Raw genomic sequence first — 18362 nt, forward strand, 5'->3', positions numbered from 1 at the left:
TTCATAAATAAAATAGTTAAAACGTTATTGTTTAAACAGAACAGTTAACAAATTATTTACTTGTAAAACCTAACATTTGAATATTCAAAATGGTGCCCAGTTTTTACATAACGGTTAATTTTGCACAGTTGTCTTATTGACCCCGATAATTTTCGTCAGTCTTTCGTTTCTCACCCTCTTTCGCCTGGTTATTTTACATGACATTGTCTTCTCTCATCCCATATCCTCTCTCTCTCTCTCTTTCTCTCCCCTCCTCCTTTTCTTACTCACCACTCTTCTCTTTCTCTACCTAACCTCTCTTTCTTCCCTGTCTCTTTCTCTTTCAATGCTAAATATAGTTTAACCTAAATAATTGGTATAGTAAGATAATATAGAAGCAATTTGATGTAATCTGTAATTGTACCTCATTTTTAATAGAACTTTCGTAACTAATGTTTCTATTTCAATTTTTAGGCTAGGTCGAATTTATATGACACTGTAAAATCAAGAAAAAGAGCAGCGACGAAAAGAGAACCTTCAGTCGAACGTGGCGGTGGTACAAGTCGATATTATCACGATTTTAGGCCTCGAAAATCAAAGAGAAAGAGCCCAGATGAAGACTCAGATTATGTCAAACCTCTTGAAAAGATTCCTCGTCTTGACGAAGAAAGATCAAGTAGTTCGAGTGATTTAAAAGTAAAGATAAGACGCGATAGCTCAGGTAGACAATATACTACAACGCCAAGTCCTCAAAGTAAAGAAGCAGACAGTTCAAGCCGACAGTACACTACAAATGCTGGCAGTTCTGTTAGTCAAAACTCTCAAAGATATATACATGACAGTTCAAGTCGACGATATGAAGTGAGTGCTGGCAGCTCTGATGTCCAGAATTCTCAAAGATATGCAAGAGATAGCACCAGCAGATCGTATTCTGGGAACTCCAACAATCCGGGTTCTCAAAGCACTGGATCAGACAGTTCCAATAGGCAATACACAAGTGATAGTCCTGCTAGTAACCAGAATTCTCAAAGATATAAACGAGACGGTATGGGCAGACAGTATGTTTCTACTTCTGGTAGTTTTAGTAGTCATGGTTCTAAATCAAGTAGTTCAAGTAGACAATATTCATCTAGTTCCGGTAGTTCTGGAAGCCAGAGGCCTCAAAGCAGTAGACAGGAAAATTCTGATCGGCAACATGCTTCATATCAAAATTCTGAAAGCCAGAGATCTCAAAGTAGCAGATTGGAGAATTCAGGTAGACAATATCCAGCATACAGTAGCACATACCAAAACACTCCAACTGAAAATACGACGGGTTCTAATAAACCAGCTTCTCAAAGTTCTTTATCTACTGGATATACTGTTGATGAAATCTTGAAATCAAGGGAACCTAGAGAGGGTCCGAAAGATAAGATTAGGAGTAATGGTTATAAAAGATCCTCTAATGGATTACCCGTTAGCAGTAGTAAAGCTTCGAAGACCAGCGAAGATGCTTTTGATCATTTGGTGGACCAGGGCAATGTGAATCCATTCTTCAACAACCAACCCAGTAAGTATTTTGATTAATATTGTTATGACTTCTAATTTATAATTAATTTTTGACACTTAATTTATTCAGTTTTCATTTTAATTTATGTACATTGACTATTTACACTAAAAAATATAATTTTCAATATATTTTCTCACAGTACTGTGTAGTGCGATCAACCAAAATTTAGAGCCCTCTGCTGTCCGTAAGAAGTATTATATCGTTTGCATATCTGAGACTATACTAAATTTAGAATCAAGATGCAGTAGAAATAAACAAACCAAGAAACGTTAAATGCTACTAGGTGCACTCCCGAATCATAATTTACAATGTATTGTTGTGATTTGCTCAAAATGTGTTTTAATAATACTTATTTTAAACTTCTCTCTACTTGAACTTATGTTTTCTTTTTGACAAATAAATATGATATCTCCGGGATCTTTTACTAATTAAAAACAAAACGTGGCTTCAAAGTATTTTTTGCTGGTTGCCTTTGAGGAAAAGGATAGACAATAGGAAAATAAATTTACAGTTTTATTTACAGCCACCGTTAGTCCAGAAAGCCACTGCGCAGCCGCTAGGAAAAATATTCCAATTCGGATTTTTTGCACAATCTTACTCAAAAAGGACCCCCTTTTAACAAATTTGCATGTTGCCAGGACCAAAAGTTGGTAAAAAAATTTTTAAACTTTTTGTTTTTTTCCTAAAATTATTTTTTTGCATGGAACAAAATTTTTTTAGGTTTTTTGGATCATTCTAAACAGAAAAGGTATTTAGTGACTTTTCTCTAAAGTTGATAGTTTTTGACATATAAGCGATTAAAAATTGAAAAATTGCAAAATCGGCCATTTTTAATCCTCAAAAACTATGTGAAAAACTGAAAATTTGAATGTTGCCAAGGTAGGTAGATATTCTTTAAACATCGATTGATGAAATCCCGAAGAGTTTCTTGCAATACAATGTTCAAAACTCCTTTGTTTTTTAATTGCTAATCAAGCGTGCGCGACACTATTTTCCACCGTTGCATGTGTATGCAGTATGGTGCAAATGAAAGGAATAAATTCGTTATTTCGTAAACCGGTGACTTTAAGGAAAAATCCCGAAACAGGTCGATTTTTATTTTTAAGTTATGATATTGTGGCATATATGGTATACTAGTGACGTCATCCATCTGGGCGTGATGACGTAATCGATGATTTTTTTAAATAAGAATACGGGTAGTGTGCTGGCTCATTTCAAAGGTTCTTTAATTCTCTATTCAGTAATATAAACGTTTACATAATTATTTATACAGGGTGTCCAATAATTGAATTTTTTTGTCAATTTGCCAAATGATCTAATTTAATAAAAAATTTTTGGACACCCTGTATAAATAATTATGTAAATGTTTATATTACTGAATAGAGAATTGAAGAACCTTTCAAATGAGCCAGCACACTACCCGTATTCTTATTTAAAAAAATCATCGATTACGTCATCACGCCCAGATGGATGACGTAACTAGTATACTATATATGCCACAATATCATAACTTTAAAATAAAAATCGACCTGTTTCGGGATTTTTCCTTAAAGTCACCGGTTTACGAAATAACGAATTTATTCCTTTCATTTGCACCATACTGCATACACATGCAACGGTGGAAAATAGTGTCGCGCACGCTTGATTAGCAATTAAAAAACAAAGGAGTTTTGAATATTGTATTGCAAAAAGCTCTTCGGGATTTCATCAATCGATGTTTAAAGAATATCTACCTGCCTTAGCAACATTCAAATTTTCAGTTTTTCACATATTTTTTGAGGGTTAAAAATGGCCGATTTCGCAATTTTTCAATTTTTAATCGCTTATATGTCAAAAACTGTCAACTTTAGAGAAAAGTCATTAAATACCTTTTCTGTTTGGAATGATCCAAAAAACCTAAAAAAATTTTGTTCCATGCAAAAAAAAATAATTTTAGGAAAAAAACAAAAAAAAACGTTTAAAAAAATTTTGACCCACTTTTGGACCTGGCAACATGCAAATTTGTTAAAAGGAGCCCTTTTTGTGTAAGATTGTGCAAAAAATCCGAATTAGAATATTTTTCCTAGCGGATGCGCAGTGGCTTTCTGGACTACGTTGGCTTATTTTTCAATATTTATCCTTGGATTTTTTTTAGTATTCTTTGAATTATCCTGAATACGCTTATTTACATTTAAAATCAATCAAATATTAAAAGTAAAAATTATCAGAATAATAAAAATTTCAAACATCCATCAAATCATGCACCCAAAATTATCAATAAAGATTAATTAAATTTATATCCAAATCAAAGATTTCCTAATTTTAGTGATTCAAGATAAGTTATAATTTATTTCAATTCTCAATAAAAAACCAACAAAACGAATAACTCTAATGTAACTAGGTGGTCATGGTTGATAGTCTCTGTTTACTAAAATTGACAAAACTAACATTTTTTCCCCAAAATTGTTGACTTCACCGCACTCTCCTTTGATTGTGCCTTGTCCACCTTGCTCGTACTTTTCAGTGTCTCTAAATACTTCTGCTAACTCCTCTGCTCCAAATCTTAACTGCATGAACAAACTCCTTCTCTCCAGACACAAGGATATCTCAACTAATCGACTTGGTGCAGTATAAAACTATACATCTGTTTATTACTTGCAGCATGGCGGTTATTTCTTCTGTCTGCTACCACAGTTGAACTCTTTCCACAAACACAACTTTTCACAACATATACTTTTTTCTAAACTTGGCTAATTAGCAACGTCGTCTCAGCAGAAACTGTCGTGTTCTCGCCCAGTATTCAATTCACAATGCCCTTTCCTCTTTGTCAAAACTCCATCCAAATCATTAAATCTCCTTCCTCTTATACATCTGTTTATTACTTGCAGCATGGCGGTTATTTCTTCTGTCTGCTACCACAGTTGAACTCTTTCCACAAACACAACTTTTCACAACATATACTTTTTTCTAAACTTGGCTAATTAGCAACGTCGTCTCAGCAGAAACTGTAGTGTTCTCGCTCGGTATTCAATTCACAATGCCCTTTCCTCTCTGGCAAAACTCCATCCAAATCATTAAATCTCCCTCCTCTTTTTATTGAACCAATCAGGACGTATCTCCATCCAAACAAATTTTACTGTCTTCTCAAAAAAAAAACAACTTTCTACTATCCTATAATGACTATAAGTCATTCTTAGTAAACACATAATAAACATTTTCAATTTCTACGGAAAAAAGGATAATTACCTATCCCCGATGACCATTCACTAAACCTACTCTTTGGTATAATTATTTTCATTGTTTCGTCGTAATCCATACAATAGAAAGTTCCACGTTAAATGTTTACAAAATGTCTATCTAATTAAACGGTAGAAAACCAATATATTGTTTTCTTATTTTCTGGGAATGTCTTTAACCGAATAAGATTCACTAATTCCGAAAAACACTTTCTACAGCTAATGCTTAATAGTACAATATGCAGAGTGTTGCGATTTTTGTTGGTCGGTGATTTGATTCTTGTCCTAATATTTTCTGTTTTATTTATAAAAATTGAGGAACCTTATTAGTATATACATTGTAAATCATGATTTGGAATTTACAATGTATAATATACATTGTAAATTATGATTCGGAAATGCTCCTAGTAGCATTTAACGTGTCTTGGTTTGTTTATTTCTACTGCATCTTGATTGTGAATTTAGTGTAGTATTCACTAGTGTGTTGCGTTAATTGATATGCCTTCATTAATGTATTTTAGTGCCTCTTTAAACATCTGTTCTCAGCACTTATAAAAGTAGTAGAGGGGATAGTACGCATCCTTGTCATACTCTTAGCTAATAACACCATTTATAAATGTTTTGTTTATCATACCTATTCTGTCTATTATTAAAAATTCATTTTTAGATGATCCAAAATACCCAATCAACAGGAGACTAGATGATCAAGGTAGTCCGTGGAGCAAGGGTGAGAGAATTAGGAGAGATTCTTCGCAGCGATATTCCAGTTCCAGGTCAAGTGCAGATTTTAGTAGATCTACTCCTGACATGAAATCACCAAGATGCGGACAATACCGAGAAATGCGAAGTCCCATATATCTTGCAAGAAGACCCTCAAACAGTAAATTCCCAGGGTGAGTAATGTTTATTTTAAATGAAAGTAAATAACTTCAAGAATACTCTCTGAACATTTCAGATTTATCTGAGCAAAATTACTGGAAATACAGTATGTTCAATACACCTACACTAGTGGCCAAAATTCTGGAAACTTGACAAAAATTTTAGTTTTGTTAGCAGCATTCATCTCGATGAAACTTGTTGCATTCGATTCGCAAAAGCCTTAGGAAACTTTATGAACTAAAGTGATGATGACGAAATGAAAATTGCATTGTTGAACAAGAAAAATCCATTTTCCGAAGGGCATTTCTCTTAAAAGACCTAGAAAAAATTTATACATATTTTAAAGAAGCGGCACAGACTATGGGTCTAGAAGTTAATGTCTCAAAGACAAAGTACATGGTAACAACTCGGGAAAAAGTACAAACGAAAGGCAACATATCTCTGAGCGGGCAAATATTTGAAAGAATAGACCGTTTCAAATATTTAGGATCACCAATAACAGAAGCAAATAAAAACAGTGATGAGGTAACAGCAAGAATTTCACTTGGGAACAAATGCTTTTACAGCCTACAAAATATAATAAAGTCAAAATCAGTATCTATTAATTCAAAAGTAAAAATATACACAACAGTAATGAGACCTGTAGTAATGTATGCATCAGAAACATGGACCTTGACTAGTGAACAAGAGGAACAACTTCTTAGATGGGAAAGAAAAATATTAAGGAAAATATATGGACCTATACAGGAGAATGGAGAATGGTGTATAAGAATGAACTACGAAATAGATAGAATGTTTAACAGACCGACTATCATAAAAGAAATACGAAGTAAACGACTGAGTTGGTTAGGACACGTAGAAAGGATGGACGATAAGAGAAATACAAAAAAAGTACTTAGGAAAGAATTAAATGGGAAGAGACCGAGAGGTAGGCCTAGAAAGAGATGGATTAATGGTATTAATCAGGATTTGAAAGACCTAGGAATACGAGAATGGGAAAAACAAGCAAAGGAAAGAAAAACATGGGGATGCTATAGTCAAACAAGCAAAACACACATAACGCCGAAAAGACCTCCTCAAAAAAGAAACAAGAAAGTAATATTTCAGATAAATATCGTTTAGAACTTTTGAGTAGTTATGCGTGTGGCTGGCCTCCACACCATGTAAAACTTTAGAGCCTAGAAACCTCAACGGGCGTCCATGGCCCTCCATGGGCTGTCAGCGGTCACCGATGATGATGATGATGATATTTTTAACACCAAATAAAATTTATTGTCTTGTATTAACTAATTATTTGTTTTAGTCCCCCAAACGTGTTATCCGAGAAGTTCCAACGAATCAATGACGGTCAAAAAGCTGCTCCTTCCCAGGACACACATCACTACGCAGGAAACGGCAGTGGCTTGTCAGACGAAAAGAGAAACGAGCTGTTGGAAGATCTCAGAAACATGGTCCAGATGCAACTGAATAAGAGCAACAATCGTAACTCGGATTACGATTGGTACCAAGGAGTCGAACCTCTTCTATCTGACAACCCGCCGGGTAATTACTTAAATTGTTCTAGATAATGTGCACGGTATGTTGTCCTTTTTTGCTTTTCGTTATTAACAGTTTAGAAAATACAGTTGTTCCAACCGATCTTTGCGCTAGTTATGTTAAACAGTTAAAAAGTAACGGGTACCGTTACTTTTTAATAAGGTCCATAGGGTTTCTGGGGGATAGACGTTCGTGGTGGCATCGGCAGGAGGAGCTTAGATTTGCAGACCCTGTTGATTATGACAGACATGATTTTGAGTATTGTATCTATTTGGTTGATGTCGGACCGGTATTCCACGAGTGTTCGGTATCAGTACCTACAGTTAACTAAAATTTTATGTATGAAGGGCGAAGGCTATGAAGAGTTTTACAGGATTACAGGGCGCTGAGAAGTAGCTGAAACAGAGGGAGGTATATCATTTAACAAAGCATGCACCCAGAAACAGATGTCTGTACGATTTGTCGTGGTAGATAATTCACAGAATTTTACAGATGTTAGTTCCTTTGAAAATAAAAATGCAACACATTAGATTTTAATAATAATTACACACTATTCTTATCAGGCCTAGAAAAAGATAATAAAAATGGTAAAAAATGATAATATTTCTAGACTATGATCATGAAGTTTACATGTAGGTATGGCATTGTTTTTATTAGACCAGGGCATTTAACACTAAAAACACAGGAATAAATCTATTTTTAAATATAGTAGGTACCTAGAGACTTGCAACTTTTTGCATTGTATTTAGGATTAGGATGACGTATGGAAAAAAGTCTACAATAAAAAAATAGGTGGAAAGGCATTATTACATTTTAAAGTGTATAAAACGCATCGAAAAATGCATAAACATGTTAAAATCAGTATATTAAGGGCCAGATTTTCTTATTTCGGGGCATTTGGGGTCACTGAACACGAATTTGCAATAAGAACCGACCTCCGAAGCAACTGGGTGCCCAGGGTTACTGCTAAGGTACGTCATCTAGAGTTTCGAGGGTTTGTTTTTGGCACTTAATTGATGCAAACAGGTTACTCGAGATTACTGATATTGTGGAGCAGCAATGACTGAACCATTACATATCATTTAATTTCTATCCATTAAATAGATCGGTGAAGGTCGTTATATCGAATCTTATACTTATACGAAATACTGAGAAATGCGATTCTCGATATGATTACCGGTACTCAAATACAAGAGTAATCATAGTAATCAAAGTATCCTACTAATACAAATACAATCAAGGTAACGAATACTGTAAATGATTACTTTATACAAAATACCTACTTACTGAGAAATGCGATGCTCGATATGATTACCGGTCATAGATTTAAGAAGCCCGAGATCTAACATGAACCTATTTAGATAGCTGCGCGAATGTTGCCTTGTTTCTAAACAGAATTGCAGGGGTGGGGAGCTTCTACATAAATGAAACAGAGTTGGATTCAGAATAATTAATAATATTTATTTAATTAGTTCCGAATATAACACAAATTAATATACACTTATTTAACTAATTACACTAATCGTATTGATTAATCACAAAAAACAACATAAAGTTTTACAATAAAAATAATCAATGATCAAAAACTGAAAAATATTTTCGTTGTCCAGAAAATAATGTCATTTTATTATGAAAAATTCTTTTACTTTTACTAGTATCTATAATTGTTTTATTATAATGATGCATTCGGACGTTAATGTAGGTGAAAATTATTAATTTTAATAAATTGGAATAATGTGACTCTAAAAAGGAATAATGTTTGAAATGGTTGTTTAAGTTCTTAAATAATAATTGTTCTGTTAATTCTTTTAATATTTGGACATTAACAATATTAACATTAATACTTTTATTAATGTTTATGTGGCACTGTAGCACTTTTTCGGTAGTAGAGCAAATAATAACAACATCGTTGGATGGATAAGTTAAATTGAATGTATCTCTTTGGTTGATGAATGATGTCAACAAGTCTGCTCGGTCTCCTATAAGTGCGTTTACACAATCTTCACATTTCAAAATTTTCGATATTTTATAAACGACATATCCTGAAATGTATATAATAACTTCTCTCTTGTAATGTGTAAATGATAAGTTCCTTAATTGAAGTGATATCAAATTCGTATTGGATATGTCATCGTTTTCATCAACACATTCGTCTTCAACAATTCGTTCTCTGCCACAAGACTTATTAATTATTTTTTCAGGAGCCATAACTGTAATCAGTTCTAAAGGAATACAATTTCCTCTAAAACTATCCTTTAGTTCTAAATGTTTTAACATTTTTTTATAAGCTGCCTTAAACTGTTTAGCAGTTGGATTATTGTTATAACCCCCCATTGATCTAATTAACCCAAAAAAAAGTTCAACGTGATATTGACTTAATTTATAGGTTGGAATATACACTAATAAATTTGTTTCCACTAATTGTTTGTACAAATGTTGAAGACTATTAATACAAAATAGAAATCCCAAAACTCCCATTTTTCTCTTGCTTTCGCAAAGCTGTACCCCGTTAACTAAAGTTAATGATTTTAAATATTCAGCAGTTTCGGTTAAAAAGTCATTAATTTTGATATAATTCTCTGTATTTAAAGGCTTTTTGCACTCGATTATACACCATCAAATTAAAGTAATGTATCAAAAGTAACTGTATTAATCAGTAATAATCACTAACTTATTTTTACATGCTTTATTTACTTTATCACCCTGTATAATGATTATGTGAGAAGTTTGATGAAATATGGTGTCTAAATTTTTGTAATATTTTTTTAAGTTATATTACATTGCATTAATATATATTTAGAATAAACAATTAACAGACTACGACATCTTGAGCATATACATATATAAAAAAATAAACAAAGCAATACAATGCTAAAATAAGTAACTCGGTACTTTTTACAATTACAAACAATCGGGCCTAATACCACCCTGGCCCTGGTGTCGAATGTAAACAAACCGGCGCGGCATTTGAATTTAAATACTGTTCAATACTTACATAAACAAATGAATACTTCTTTTATCACGTCGGCATACTTTAGTTTTGTTGTATACACACTGTTTTACAATACAGCGACTCATTTTGACACTAAAATCACAAAAAAAAAACAGAAACTATTTCGATATTCACAATTTAATTGCTTGCGTTAACCTTCAACGGCACGAAACAAAATATGAGCTTCGAACATTATCGGCGGTTCTCGTCACGATACGATGCTAATAGTATCGTTCGCGGTACCTGTTCCGTACTTGTCCAGGATTACTTCGCATGCGCACTTTAAAAAAGAGCGTTCTTTTTATTAAAGTGCGCATGCGATTTTTAAAGTGCGCATGCGAAGTAATCCTGGACAAGTACGGAACAGGTACCGCGAACGATACTAATGTCCACTCCAATTGGTGAAATAGCGTAGGTAGGGATAAAGAAGAATTTGGCACGCTGCGCAATGAACCATGTTACATCTCGGTGTTTTCATTAATCTAAGTTACCGGTACTCAAATACAAAAGTAACAAAAGTAACAAAAGTAATCAAAGTAATCAAAATAACGAATACTTTAAATGATCACTTTATCAAAAGTAACGATTTGTAACGAATACTCGAAAGTAACTATAATCAACATCACTACTTAGGAGGTCTAAGTGTCTGAAGGGCTCACAAGTGGTCCCTGCCCTGATGTGTCATAACCATAGCCATAAAAAAGACCACACGCCTCAATAAAATAAATTTGTAAGTCCATCGGGATAATCTCTCGTTCCATCCCTCCTTGTGGAGTATTGGGCGCTTATGCGTTTCTTGGCCAAAAGTGTAAGATTGCTGTCTGGCCGGGACAGCGCATCTTCTTTTGTTTTTATTCTCTGGATAAATTGTGAACTAATTCCCTCCACTCTCTTCTATCTTTTGCTCTCTTTTTGACTTCGCCCCATCTTAGTCCAATTTTTTCGTGTTCTCTCGTTGTTGTTCTTTTCCAGCTGTTGTCTGGTCTGCCCCTCTTTCTTTTCCCCTCTGGTTGGTATTCAAGTGCTTGTCTTGCTATGCTGCTTTGGTCTTTCCTTAAAGTGTGGCCGATCCATTTCCATTTTTTTCCTTGACTGTAGTAGATACGTTAGTTTGCTTTGTCCTTTCCCATAGTTCTGTATTAGTTATTTTATTTGGCCAGTATATTTTCAGGATTTTTCTTAGAGATTTGTTTACAAATGTTTGTAGTTTTTTAGTTGTATTTTCGTCCTGTTTCCATGTTTCTGCTCCATAGAGCAGTATACTTTTAATGCAACTGTTAAATATTTTAATTTTTGTTGTTTCCGATATTTCGTTTGTTTGCCAAATTTTATTTAAAGCGTTGAATGCGTGTTGCGCCTTTGTTATTCTCGTCTGTATATCCTTTTTACACCCCCCGCTCCTTTCCATGACAGATCCCAGATATGTGAACTTGTCTACCTCTTCTACTCCATCGGGATAATAGTATTTCCAAATACTATTGACTGTAATACATACAACTCTTGACATTTCCCATTACATTTGAGGAAGCAAACAATATAGCGCCATCTAGTGGTGTGCGGTGATAACCAGAGCAATCTAACCTTACATTTATAAAATTGCTTTGTTATTGTTTTTGTATAAGTGTTTGAACTATTTTTATTTTAATTTAATTTAGCAAAATTAGCTCGTTATTCAAAAATTTATAAAATTAAATTTGAATTTTTACGTCAAATTTTACATTTTCAAAACGTAGTTTCACTTCAAGCCGACAGTGGCGCTAGCGCGCTAGTGGCAACGTGCTTCCAGATTTCTGTGGGAGTTGGATGTATTACAGTCAATAGTATTTGGTATTTCCTAATAATTAGATTGACAGTACATGCTGACGTACGTTTCACATAATGTTTTGATTGAACTTGTTTGCAAATCAAACATTACGTTTGTGCAAAGACCCGTTGGAACAACTGTAGGTGTATAGGCGTTCGTTTTTACGAAATCTCCTAAATCAACTCATTAACAGCTTACAACATTTCTCAAATGTACAATTTTTATGTCAAAATATTACATTTTAATCCAAATCACTGTAACAATGTCATTATTGTAATTACACCAGGGCGGATCTGTGAAAAAACGTCTACATTGGAATGTGAGAGTTGACATTCTGATTTTCGAAGAAAAAGTTGAGGGATAACTTAACATTACTGAATTTATAACTCATACATTGCTATACTAAAAGTAAACTGCTCGTCAAAAGTTAGGGAGAAAATTATGCTGATTTTTATAGTTGATTTTTTCGCGAACAGACGGAGGCCGCTATTTTTTTTATTTTAGATTTTTCTTTAGTATTTACACAGTTGTGAAAAGGTTTACTCCAACTTATTTTTTGAACTTATACCGGGTGGAAGAAAAGAAATGTTTTCTGTTGTTAAGTTTGATACACCCTGTAGGGAGAACGAGGTACAAATGTGAGTATACATCAGAATCGTATTGTAGTCTTATGTTTTGTGAATATGTTGTTGTTTGAATGTCCCTGATATCTTTAAAAACAAAAAAAAAATAGACGGTTTTGTAATTTAACATGTGTTTTAACCGAAACAAAAGTTTGAGACACCTTGTAGGGAGAAAAAGGCACAAAGGTGAGTATACCTCGATATTATGTTGTAGTCTCGTATTTTGTGAATATTTCATTTTTTTAATTTCTCTGATATCTTTAATAACAAAGAAACTAGACGGTATTACTCTTTAATATGTGTTTCTATCTTTCACATGCGTGATGTGATGCATGTCGTCAGTTAAAACACATATTAAAGAGTAATACCGTCTAGTTTCTTTGTTATTAAAGATACTAGAGAAATTAAAAAAATAAAATATTCACAAAATATAAGACTACAACATAATATCGAGGTATACTCACCTATGTGCCTTTTTCTCCCTACAAGGTGTCTCAAACTTTTGTTTCGGTTAAAACACATGTTAAATTACAAAACCGTCTATTTTTTTATTTCTAAAGATATCAGGGACATTCAAAAAACAAAATGTTCACAAAACATAAGACTACAATACGATTTCGATGTATACTCACATTTGTACCTCGTCCTCCCTACAGGACGTCTCAAATTTAACATAAGAAAAACATTTCTTTTCTTCCGCCCGGTATAAGTACAAAAAAAGTTTGAGTGAACCTTTGCATAACTGTGTAAATACTAAAGAAAAATCTAAAATAATAAAAAAAATTTACGGAATCCGTTAATCTGTTCACGAAAAAATCTACTATGAAAATTCAGCAAAAATTTTCTATATCCCTAACTTTTCACGAGCAGTTTATCTAATGCTTTTTTTAAGACCGTTTCTTTTTAAATACATTTCACTCATGTTTTGCATATCATGTTCTTGTTAATAAGACAACTAAAGAATGCAACAAATTCATTCAAATTTCATTCATTGCTATTAAAGGGCAATTCAAACAATTAGAGGTGCACGTCATAAGTTTAATAACATCATAACTTACTGATACAAACTTACGGCAAATAAATTCAACAAATTTTTCCTCATATATAAGTTTTTTTTTTCTGTTTTTTTTACTGTCAAGTTTAGCAGGAAAGCGCTGTTGCCAAATAAAAAACATATTTGTATTTGCCACATCAGCTACCGGCTACACTGTTTCTCTTTGTCTTTAAGAGTATGAAACAAAGATAACTACAGTCGGGTAACTGAAAGAATACCCATGAACGATCACATCAATCACTTATTTTGTATTTGCCATCTTTTTCTATAACAAACGTTTGTTATTTATAGAAAAAGACAGCAAATACAAAATAAGTGAAAAATATACATAAAAATTCCATTTTTATTCAGTTGCAATGCGAAGGCAAAACAATCTTATTTTTCACTTAGAATACGGAGCGCAGTCCAGCCCTCTAAATCGAAGATTTTCGACTCGTGTTGGAGTCTCATCGGAGTGAACGTAGGCCTGCTGTTCCATACTCTAAGTGACCAATACCGAGAGTTTATCCCCCACACCGCAACTGACGTGAATGGACTAGGTGGCTAGCGTCATCTGGCAATTGAAAGATGAAGTAGTTTTCAATTCTAATAGCAATATTAATAATATTTAAAAACATTAAAATATTACTAAAAGATTTTTAAATTGAAAACTTATTGGTCCATTTTCTTGGTAACACCTCCAAGGCTTCTAAAATTTGCAAGCCAGATGGATGCTGAAGCGAAGAAGACAAGAGGGAATTCAAAAAACTTGCAATTCACGACCCCGTTGTCTTCTTCGCTTCAGCATCCATCTGGCTTGCAAATTTTAGAAGCCTTGGAGGTGTTACCAAGAAAATGGACCAATAAGTTTTCAATTTAAAAATCTTTTAGTAATATTTTAATATTTTTAAATAATATTAATATTGCTATTAGGATTGAAAACTAGGATTAGAGTATGGAGCAGCAGGCCTACGTTCTCTCCGATGAGACTCCAACAAGAGTCGAAAATAAGATTTTGCCTTCCGAAAATAAGTCCGAGAATAAGATTGTTTTGCCTTCGCATTGCAACTGAATAAAAATGGCATTTTTATTTTATTTTTATATTGGTCGTTACTTCTTTGAGTAACTAGGTCCATTTTCTGTTGGAATTTACCAGCTGAACAGACGGAGTCGTGAATTGTAAGTTTTTTGAATTCCCTCTTATCTTCTTCGCTTCAGCATCCATCTGGCTTGCAAATTTTAGAAGCCTTGGAGGTGTTACCAAGAAAATGGACCAATAAGTTTTCAATTTAAAAATCTTTTAGTAATATTTTAATGTTTTCAAATATTAGTAATATTGCTATTAGGATTGAAAACTCCTTCATCTCACAAAATAAGTGATTGATGTGATCGTTCCTGGGTATTCTTTCATTTTTCCGACTGTATCTGTACTAAAAGAGCCAACTCCATGTTGTCCTATAGAACAGAGGTCGGCAACGCGGCGCCCGCGGGCGCCACTGCGCCTTTTATTAAATTTCAGTGCGCCCTTAAACTATTGTTAATTTAGACAAGAAATTCAAAGGTATATTTTTTTATACGTTTATATTTATATATTTGTTAGGTAAAAAAGTAGTTGGCGCCCGCCATGAATTTTTAATTTATTATTTCGCTCTTTACATTAAAAACGTTGCCGACCTCTGCTATAGAAGGTTATGTAAGATTTTGTGTTTATAGTTGTGAAGTGTTATTTGACTAACATTTAACCAGCCATTACAAGCAAATAATTGCAAATTAATAACGGTGTAATTACAGTTTTATAATTTAGGTTATTGTATTAACCTAGAAATTGATTCCAATATAATGACATACGTCAGTTACAATTTCCCATCTCACAAATCTAATAATAACGTCATATAAACTCGTCACTAGTGCTAACCAATGAAATGCTCGCTGTAATAGGAATGGCAAATCAAGAAAATCTGATTATTCCTTATATATTTTTTCAAATTTAAAATATGGCAACATGAGGAGAAAATTGCGTGCAATCTATATTGTTTGACTTGTCCTATACTGATTGTTTTTTCGTAGTGTAAGAAACTAACAAATGTTTTTATTTTTACGCTGTTAGTATGAAACTAACTTGGGTTTTCACATAAAGCTTTGATATTTGGAAGATATTCAGGACTATTTTGTAAAGACAAATGGAATAGAAATGAGTCAAATCAAATAGTGGTCAGCAATTTGGATCGGAATTTGTAGGAATTGGTATTCTGTAACTCATTTCGATCTCTACTATCGGAACGTTGGGTAGAAATTGATTTCGACTACACAAGCCCTATCGAGATCACATTTCGACATCGTAATTGGTCTTTACGCTTGCGCATTCGCGTTATTATTGTTGTTTTGACGTTATGGTCTGTGTTGTTATTTATTTAGATAATTGTATATTTAATTTTATACATATACCAATAATTTTACAACATCAAGGTTAATAGACATTAAACATTTTAAGAATTGCTACTATAATAATTAATATGCTGGTAGAATGTGTAGATTTGAACGAATTAGGCCTGGATCCCGCGTACCAAAAAAGTTGATTAATAGCAAGCTGAAAATTTGTTAATAGCTTATGGCCCGATCAGGGAACACAAAATTTTACGAAAACCTCAAAAAAATAAAGGAAGGATGAAAATTTGGAAATAGGTAGTTGAAATTGTCTATTATTATATAAGAAAAAGTTTACAATTCTACATCCCCTCCATTTTACAAAAATTGGGAAATACGGGGTGAAAAATATTTTCTTGCGAGTCAAAAAATATACGTTCAAAATAGGCCCGGAATTGGATAAAATGACTAATTCTAAGCAACTTTTTTTCTATAGAGTTTTTTCACTAAGTCAATACTTTTCGAGTTATTTGCGAGTGAATATGTTCATTTTTAACAAAAAAAACATGTTTATGGACGCTTTTTCGCAGATAACTCAAAAAGTAAGTACTCTAGCGAAAAAAATATTCTTAGCAAAAATATAGCTTATAAAAAATTTAAAAAAATGGTGTACGCGTGAGGTTTACAGACCCAGGATAAGCAGATTTGTAGCTAATGAAAAGTAGGTTCTTCTTCGTCAAATTCCAAATCGAATATTTCAATGGGAAATAACCAAGAAACAGAGCATTTTTCGGGGAAAATTCATTACAACTTTTTTAAAGTGTTTAGAAAAGGTTTATTTTTAGTTACGCTCAAAATATTGTTGGTCTCTTTTATTTTTTTCGCCCCCTAATTAGCTTCTCAAATAAAATTAATCGTAACCGCTTCACAAGTTACTTTACTCATGTATTGTTTATAAGTTTCAATGGTTCAAAGTGATCAGTTTTGAAAAAAATTGGGTTTAAAATAAAAATTGGGTATTTTTATAAAACATTTTTTTTAATTTTGAAAAAAAAAATGGAATTGTTCATGGAATTAACTTAAAAATTATTAGTAATACCAAAAATCTTAAAGAGTAATAAAATGTACGTTTTGCTTTTATGAATATTTTTCCTTTTTTGTTTTCTTGTTATACAAAAATTGATTATGCTATGGCTGTTCAAAATTTGCCTAAACTCGTGATTAGTTACTCGTTCAAGCCATTTTAACTACAGCTTTTTCAAAAATAAGCACTTTGAACCGATGAAACTTACAGATCATATAAATAATACTTAAGCAAAGTTACTTGTGAAGTGGTAATGATAAACTTTATTTGTTATGCTAATTAGGGGTTGATTTTCGCGATTTTTTTACCAAAAAAAATAAAAGGGACCAACAATATTTTGAGCGTAACTCACTTACTTTTAATGTTACAAGTTTTTTTAAAAACAAAAATAATCCTATTTTTACACACTTTAAAAAAGTTGAAATGAATTTCCCCGAAAAGTGCTCCTTTTTTGGGTTATTTCACATTGAAATATTCGATTTGGAATTTTATGAAGAAGAACCATTAGCTACAACTCTGCTTCTACTGGGTCTATAGACCTCAAGCATACACCATTTTTTTTTCAGTTTTTTATAAGCTATATTTTTGCTAAGAATATTTTTTTCGCTGAAATACTTACTTTTTGAGTTATCTCCCAAAAACCGTCCAAAAACATGTTTTTTTCTGTTAAAAATGAACATATTCACTTGCAAATAACTCGAAAAGTATTGACTTACGGAAAAAGCTCAGAACAAAAGTTGCTTAGAATTAGTCATTTTATCCAATTCCGGACTTACTTTGAATGTATATTTTTCACCTTCGAGAGGGGGGTATTCCCCTCTATTTTTGAAAAATGGAGGGGATGTAGAATTGTAGACGTTTCCTTATATAATAATAGACAATTTCAACTACATACCTATTCCCAAATTTTCATCCTTCCTTTATTTTTTTTGGGTCAGATTGCTCTTTGATCGGGCTATTAACGGTGTCTAGTCGGACAAACTTTGAAGTACGGGAACACTGAAACAGGGGAAGTTTTAATTGTGGAACAGTTTAAAAATTTGGAACGTCAGATTACGAACACGTCCCATGTATTTTGTTGGACAGAACATCCAGTTGATTTGTTACCGTTTCATTAAACTCTCATGCAAAAATCAGACTGCTAATATTAACCAACACGATTCCTGTCATTTGGCATGTTCTTCGTGTTCCACTCATTAAAATGACCAGTTGGTGATAAACACCAGTCTGATTTTTGCATGAGAGTTTAATGAAATGGTAACAAATCAATTGGGAAGTTCTGTCTGACAAAATACATGGAACGT

At 33.0% G+C, this 18362-nt stretch overlaps 1 protein-coding gene across 4 annotated transcripts in view; it reads left to right on the top strand.

Annotated features, from left to right (window-relative positions):
• LOC114329288 (uncharacterized) overlaps nucleotides 1-18362 on the top strand; it is a 157637-nt gene that overhangs the window by 137504 nt on the left and 1771 nt on the right. For 3 of the 4 annotated variants that reach the window (XM_050662080.1, XM_050662082.1, XM_050662083.1), the window contains 3 exons: nucleotides 454-1528; nucleotides 5411-5636; nucleotides 6926-7198. In XM_050662080.1, coding sequence (XP_050518037.1) covers nucleotides 454-1528; nucleotides 5411-5636; nucleotides 6926-7190 — 1566 coding nt within the window. In that variant the 3' untranslated portion in view covers nucleotides 7191-7198. The remainder of the gene's footprint in view (nucleotides 1-453; nucleotides 1529-5410; nucleotides 5637-6925; nucleotides 7199-18362) is intronic. The other variant, XM_050662081.1, reaches the window with a different exon arrangement.

This window comes from Diabrotica virgifera, chromosome 9 (assembly GCF_917563875.1).
Source record: "Diabrotica virgifera virgifera chromosome 9, PGI_DIABVI_V3a".
Classification (NCBI taxonomy): domain Eukaryota; kingdom Metazoa; phylum Arthropoda; class Insecta; order Coleoptera; family Chrysomelidae; genus Diabrotica; species Diabrotica virgifera.